Here is a 7,342-nt window from a genome sequence, read left to right on the forward strand (position 1 = left end):
TGTGGTATTGTTTTGAATTCAGTTTTTGTTTAACTGACTATATTTTGACTTTGTTTTGCATACTGATCATGCTTGTATTCTACCACAGGTGAATATTTTAATACAATGGTGTAATAATTGTTGCTGAGATTTACTGTGAGGATGAAACGCTGGGTGGTGGTCTACGTTGTAGTTATAGAAAACGCATTTAATCCGATACATACGTTTTGGAGCGGCGGGGGTCAATTACTGTTGTTTTTTTTGGTATACTGAAGACATTTGGATTTCAGATGAATGTGAGACAAAAGTTGAGAATTCCAGCTTTTATTTCATGTTATCTCATATTTCTTGGGACCAAAGTGATGGAAAGGCCACAGTATGGAGAATGAATCTGCGAAAGATCCAGAACACACAAGCTCATCTGTGAAGTATGAATTCTGAAGTCCACAAAACCATTTTGTCTGGCAATTTGCAGAAAAATGCATCCAAACTAATTGGGAGAATCTTGGCTGTGCAATTAGACAATAACCCAAACCACACTGCCAACACAACAAACGGCATGGAAGTGGTAGGTCTCAGACTGGCCAAGTCAATCGCCGGACTTTAATCCAATAGAGTATGCATTTTACCTCCTGAAGAGAAAAACTCCCAGAAACAAGAACTGAAAGGTGCTGCAGTACAGGCCTGGTAAAGCATTTCAAATAAGAATACAAAAGTCGAGTAATGGTAACGGCTTGCAAGCTTGATGCAGTTATTTATTACAAGAATGGGTTATGCCACCAAATAAATGTTATCTTTTTGATAATGTCTGTTTGTCTACATTTCTTTACTTGAAGTGGGTGGCATCAAACAAAAGGGGCTCTGTCCTGAGTTGTTTAACACATCAAGATGTAATAAAAGCGGAAATTCTGAACTTTAAATCCAAATGTGTTCACTAGTATACAACAAAAACAAAGGGATTTTAATTGACATTGCCGTTCCAATACTTTTGGAGGGGACTGTAAATGACTGACGTCTAAAAAGAAACATGAGCATGAGTTGTGTAAAATCCACATTGTGACTTATTTTTGGGAAATGCAACACAAAAAGTGTGCAGCGTGATACACAACTGTTTACAAACTGTCCCACTTCTGCCCCCTGGTGGTCTGAAGGTTACCTGGGGCGGCATTTTTAGACTCGTAGGTTGTTGACTTGACTTTTTGTTCAAGATATTTTATGGGATTAGTTTTGCCTTTTATATATTTCTTGCTTGTTGGAAACATTTAAGTTGCTAATATATTTTCGTGTTTTTTTTTTTAACAAGAATTTGCTATGGTAAATAAGTAACACAGACGATGTTGACTGTTGAGCAAGACAGTGCACCCCATCTCTTTAGTCTTAAAAAAAAAAAATAATAATTATATATATATATATATATATATATATATATATATATATATATATATATATACTGCAGGTGGAGACAGAGAGCTAAGAACCGATATCACAATCAGACAAGAACATCGTCTTGTCGAGTAGTAAAGAACCAGTATTCCTTCAGAACTTTACCTTCAAATGACATAATGACGTTTGGACCGACCTGTGTTTGCTCATATGGTGGTACAGCATACCAAACAATTCACTCTGGTTTACCACAACATAAGATCATGTCCTCGATTCTATTTTTAAAAAAATAATTAAAAAAAAAAAAAAGAAAAGAAGAAAACTTTTCAATCTTGAGATTATTTGAGAACAGTATAACCAGACTTGTAATGTTGTTATTGAAAGAATAGACGTGCCATACAGTCTTAATTAGAGGCACACCAGAAAACAGTCATGCAAAAAGTGTCATTGAGCATTAAAATTACCTGCCTTATTTTAAAACAAATTACATAAGATATTTTATTATACTGTATGCATTTAAGTCAGAAAATGAGTAAAGTAATTACTCTAGAGTCCCAGTTTTTGAATTTCCAAGCCAGGAAGACCTAAATTGTGCAGGAATTATTTGAAGATTTAATGAGGTCTGTACTTCTGTTAGAGCAGGGATGCCAAACTCGTTTTCATCACAGGCCACATCGTTATGTTTTCTCTCAGCTGACCGTTATGACTGTTATAATTTAAGATCAATTAAAATTTCAGAAGAGATTTTTTGCCAATGTTATTAGTGGGCCACATGGGCCTCTTGAGTTTGACACTCGTCTGTTAGAGCGCAAGCCATAAAAAATATATATAAATGGGCTTTGAAAAACAACAACGAATAAAAGTGCAAAATTAAACATTTTAAAAATGGATCCCATCTGTTCACATCATTGATTCATTGTGAAATAATGATAAATTAATTGGTGATATTCTTTCAGGGTTCAGGCTTGTAACATTTAAGAGGCTCTCCAATGTGTCTCCATGGCTGGCAAACACACACACACACACACACACCCTTCACACTCATTAGACCATGACCCGTCCCAACCCTAAATAACTTCCATTCTGGTCCGACTGAGCCCCAGCATACCATCCACACAGCACACACCGTTACAAGGCAGCAAGCAAGTGTGTGAGGAGGAAGATGAGTGTTAGCATTTGAGAGCAGACACAAGAAGGTCACGTTTTCTCTTGACAATTTTCTTTGGATTGAAATGATCAACAAGCTGTCATCATACAGAAGAACTTCCTGCTACGTTGGACCAGCAAGCGCCCGACTACTGTATACGGACGTGTGACCCCTGTGTGGATTGTCATAATCGGGGCATGACCATTCAGACACCAAGGACGGAAAAAGGAGTTCAATTCGCTTGAGTGAAGGTTTAAAGTCAGACGTGATTGAAAAGACTCCATTCATATTCGTTTCAAACACCTGCTGATGGATTCCCAAGGCGGCCCATACCTGAACATGAGAGCGCTCCTCTCACCTCTCGGCGCAGCCCGCCTTTGCCAGCTGGCAATGGGCTGCGCGGTGATCGCCATGGTGATCCACACTGCGGGCTACAGCGGTTCCCACGGTGTCTTCTGCATGGCCGTGTGGTGCTTCTGCTTTGCCATGTCGGTGGTGGTCTTCTTCTTGGATGCCACTCGCCTCTACAGCTGCCTGCCGGTTTCCTGGGACAACCTCACCGTCACATGCGCCGCCTTTGCCACACTTGTGTAAGTCGCCTCAAGGATGGATTGTAAAATACTGGGCAATTTATTGAATGGATGATTTTGAATGAATAAACTCCACTGTGCTGATCCTTCAAGAGTAGGCCTAATTTAAATGTTTGTGTGCCAAAAACATCCCAGTCCAATTTCTTTTGTTTATTAGTAACATGTTGTCATCAATTGAAACCCCCAAAGACAATTCCCAAATCAAAAACGGTTGTGTTTATGCTACAGGATAGAGGATTGCAGTCAATCTAAAGTACATTTTTAAAAAACAAAAAATCTACATCAGTATTTGCTTGGGGCCAAGAATATGTTATGGCTCTCAAAGAGTTGACATTGCTTTTGCTAATGTATTTCTCCAAGGCTGTAGGGAGAGAAGCTGCTTGAGGCAAAATGTCGACTTTTTGCAAATCCGTTGCCAGCAGGATTTTTAAGAAACAACTTTTGACTGAACTTTTTTAAATTGGATGAAAAAACACACACTAGTTTAACACAAACAGAAATGAATGTATTTGGAATGTGGGAGGAAGCGGGGAGAACACACACATTCCACACAGGCCAGACCAGATTCAAACCCTGAACCTCATAACTGTGAGGCAGCCTTGAAATCCATTCACACACTGTGATGCGCTGCGCTAGTCAGATTCTAAATAATTCTCATATGGCGTGTGCTTGCATGGGAAATTATTTACATTCATGAAATAAAACCAACAGCAATGAATACAATATGAGAGACTAATTATGTAAGTGAGAAAGAAGTGATCATTTCACCATAACGGATGTTCTGTGTACGTTGAACTCCCGTTTATCCCAAAGGATTCATTCATAGCTTGGACACCTTTGATAAACAGAGACCACCCAAAAAATAAAAATTCAAATCTTTAAACAAATTAAATCTAGCTAAACTTCGTAAAACCTACATTTTAAAACCTACTTTTTAAAGTACTGTTCTCACTCTCTTGTTTGCACAGTTCACAAAAAAAATAAAATAAAATAAAAATAAAAGTCAAAGGGTGCTTGCTAATTGTGTGTTACTTCCAGTTGAAATTTAGGCTTCTATAAAACTAATACATAAAACAAAAGAGAACATTACATACTAACACACCAACATGTTCAACCAGCTATATCATTTTCCATGACAAAAATGTGCTTGTTTTATGCTAGCATATTTCTACTGTAATGTCAAACGCTATAGATGGACTCTTTGCACAAATCCGCTACTTCCTGATTTCAATACCACTGCTTCGTTTCCTGTCTTTCATGATTGGACAAACTGATTAATCCAGGTGTGTCTGGCCATTGTCGTCGTGGTTACTGAGGTCAGGCACACCTGGATTAATCAGTTTGTCCAATCATGAAAGACAGGAAATGAAGCAGTGGTACTGAGTTCAGGAAGTAGCCGATTTGTGCAAAGAGCCCATTAGCTAGCTTCTGTATTGACAATTCCGAAATTACGTCACAAGTCAAAATGGCGGTCTTATGTTGCGTTCAAGGAGGGTTGAAGTCGGATTTATCCCACTCAGAGTGTCCCAGGTCCACCCTCAAAGCGTTTGAGGCAAATGTAAACAACAAAGATGGCTGATTCCAATAAATTCCTTGTGCACCCCCCTTTTTTTCCCCTTTTTTCTTTTTTTTCTTTTGAGAGAGCTCAGTATTGTTCATTCGGTAATCTTACCAATTCGACATGTCATCATCATTGCTCTCTTTTTTCTTTTTTTGCATATGCGTGAGTATGTGCATGTGCGGATCTGTGTGTGCATATGTGCGTGCGTGTGAGTGTGTGCTCATTGATTCATCTAAGACCTATTAAAAATCCCATACCGTTCACCTAAACCAAATACTTCAGAATCCAGCTCGTCGTGAGGTTGACAGGAGTTCTTGTTCTTGTTAACGCAGTCATTACAAATCTCCTTGCGTCACATGAACATATGTTTTGTATTTACATTTGCCACGAACATGTGGCGGTTGGAACGGACACAATCTGATTGGGATCTTTCCGATTTCCCACTTTCCTCGAATGCAGCATTTTTCCTTGGTGAAACGACGCTCTCCGCTCGTTGAAAAGCATTGGACTTATCGTTGTAATTTGATTTCTCCGCTTATTGAAAAAACATTGGACTTTGGATCGTTGCAATTTGATTTATGAGGATTATTTTGATTTGAAACATGTTTGACTACTATAACAAATGTGCCTGGTTTGTATGCTAATCACAGGCAAAAGCAATACGTTGTGGAAATGAAGTGTTGCATTGTGGAAATAGCAGAAATGCCAGGATGTTCGGTATTTTCAGTAGATGGGAAATTAGCTCACTACTGTATATATTATCTATTATTATTAGTATTATTATGTATATTACAAAGCTTTTTATTTTTATTTTACTTTAGCATTTGGAAACAATTAATGAATATGAAAACATATCGTATGAGAGGCCATACAACTGCATCGTTTCCAGTGACCTCAATGCTGCCCGGCATGATGACCTGGTTCTACTCAGAGGGTACACAGCTCAACATTTGGACTTAGCTGTACACTGTAAAACCCTCTAAAAATGATTTGCGATTAAAAATCTGCGTTATAGTGCGATTGCGAATCATGAACCGCAATATGCTGTAGCGAGGCTTCACTCTATTTTCCGGATGTGTTTGTGTTCATATTCTGCATGTCTATATCTCCACCTGTTTATTTATTTACAGGTATGTGACGGCGTCTGTGGTCTACCCGCTCTTCTTCGTCCGAGCCGAGTGTCCCTACGCCGGCTGCGACGTCCGCAATTTCCGCATCGCCGTCACCGTCTGCTCCATCCTGGCGACTCTGGCCTACGGGGCCGAAGTGGCCCTGTGTCGAGCCAGACCGGGCCAAGCCGTGGCGGGCTACATGGCCACGGTCTCCGGCCTCCTCAAAGTGGTCCAGGGCTTTGTGGCCTGCGTCATCTTCGGCGCCCTGGCCAACGGCAGCCAGTATTCCCTGTACGCCGCCACCATCTACTGCGTGGTGGTCTACGTGTTCTGCTTCATTCTGACTGCGCTGGTGGTCATCATGACGGTGTGCGGGCGCACCAAGACGGTGCGCTGTATGCCCTTTGATCGATTAGTGGTGGTGTGTACCCTGCTGGAGGTGCTGCTCTACCTGAGCGCATCAGTGGTTTGGCCCGTGTTCTGCTTCGACAGCAAATACGGCTCACCCTGGCGACCGTACTCGTGTCCTCAAGGGAAGTGTCCGTGGGACAGCAAAATGGTGGTGGCCGTTTTCTCCTTTGTCAACTTTGTGCTCTATGTGGTCGACCTCGTCTACTCGCAGAGGATACGATTCGTCTCTTCACATTTGGCCAACGCCTCACGCCGACCTTAACACATTTTCTGGAGGTTGTCAAAAAATGTTGTCCAACCTCTGGGTTGTTTACCGAAAAGCAAACATTTCAAGGACCCAAAGGGCAAAAATCTTCCTGTTTCTTTTTTTTTTTTTTACTTCATTGTCGTCAAGTGCAGTCTGGATGCTCTCTGGATTGTGAACTTGGAATGTAACCAACACATGTGCTCGACCGCACCCAAATAAAGTTGCAGCTTGATCCTTTGAAGTGACCCCTCCTACCTTCTGAGGGAATTAGGGTGATTAGACAGCCTCACCCAAGCGACTGGTTGGTATGCGCTGTCACATCAGTTTTGCATACTTTCCTTATGTGTCCCTAGCAAAATAATGCATACAAGTCCGGAATATAAATAGTAAATCGGCTACTGGCATTTGTGGTATGGCTGCTATGTGAAAAATTAATGCCACATGATAGAAATGATGCTGCCAAAAATAAACACACTGCACTTGTGAAACAGTCAGGCAAAAAAGAGGCTGCGGTCTTTGAACGTGACCCATAAAATGGCAAAGTTAAACACACAACATTCATGATTGCACAATTCAAACACGGTTAGTGTCAACCAAATAGGGCATAGACTTTGAAAGTGAACTCGTCTCAAGGTTTTTATATTATTATATTATAAAATTCTTTACAAAATAAAAATTAAAACAACAACTAACTGAAACTAGATTTTATGTTGATAAAATTAACTACAGCTAACGTTTAGTTATATCAGTTGTTTGAGAATTGCAGTTTATTACACAATACTTAGTGACCTGTTTTTGTTTTTATTTTAAATCATGCATTTGGCCAACATTGCATAATGTATATTAAAATAAAAAACAATACTAAAAATAATAAAAACTAAACTAAAACAAAGCATTTGTAAGATTATATAT

General features: G+C 39.9%; 1 protein-coding gene across 1 annotated transcript; it reads left to right on the forward strand.

Moving 5' to 3' along the window:
• Window positions 1-2,818: 2,818 nt before the first annotated feature.
• On the forward strand, window positions 2,819-6,445 carry LOC144055378 (myeloid-associated differentiation marker-like protein 2). Its single transcript, XM_077571301.1, has 2 exons — window positions 2,819-3,099; window positions 5,791-6,445. Exons 1-2 carry the CDS (start codon window positions 2,819-2,821, stop codon window positions 6,443-6,445), a joined length of 936 nt encoding a protein of 311 aa, XP_077427427.1.
• Window positions 6,446-7,342: the final 897 nt, after the last annotated feature.

Source organism: Vanacampus margaritifer, chromosome 7 (genome assembly GCF_051991255.1).
Source record: "Vanacampus margaritifer isolate UIUO_Vmar chromosome 7, RoL_Vmar_1.0, whole genome shotgun sequence".
In the NCBI taxonomy this organism is placed as follows: domain Eukaryota; kingdom Metazoa; phylum Chordata; class Actinopteri; order Syngnathiformes; family Syngnathidae; genus Vanacampus; species Vanacampus margaritifer.

Bases quoted from the DNA above. Each gene is read 5' to 3' on its own strand.
- LOC144055378 (XM_077571301.1), top strand. From the start codon at position 2,819: ATGGATTCCCAAGGCGGCCCATACCTGAACATGAGAGCGCTCCTCTCA. The intron at 3,100-5,790 runs GTAAGTCGCCTC...ATTTATTTACAG, and splicing joins GCCGCCTTTGCCACACTTGT to GTATGTGACGGCGTCTGTGG.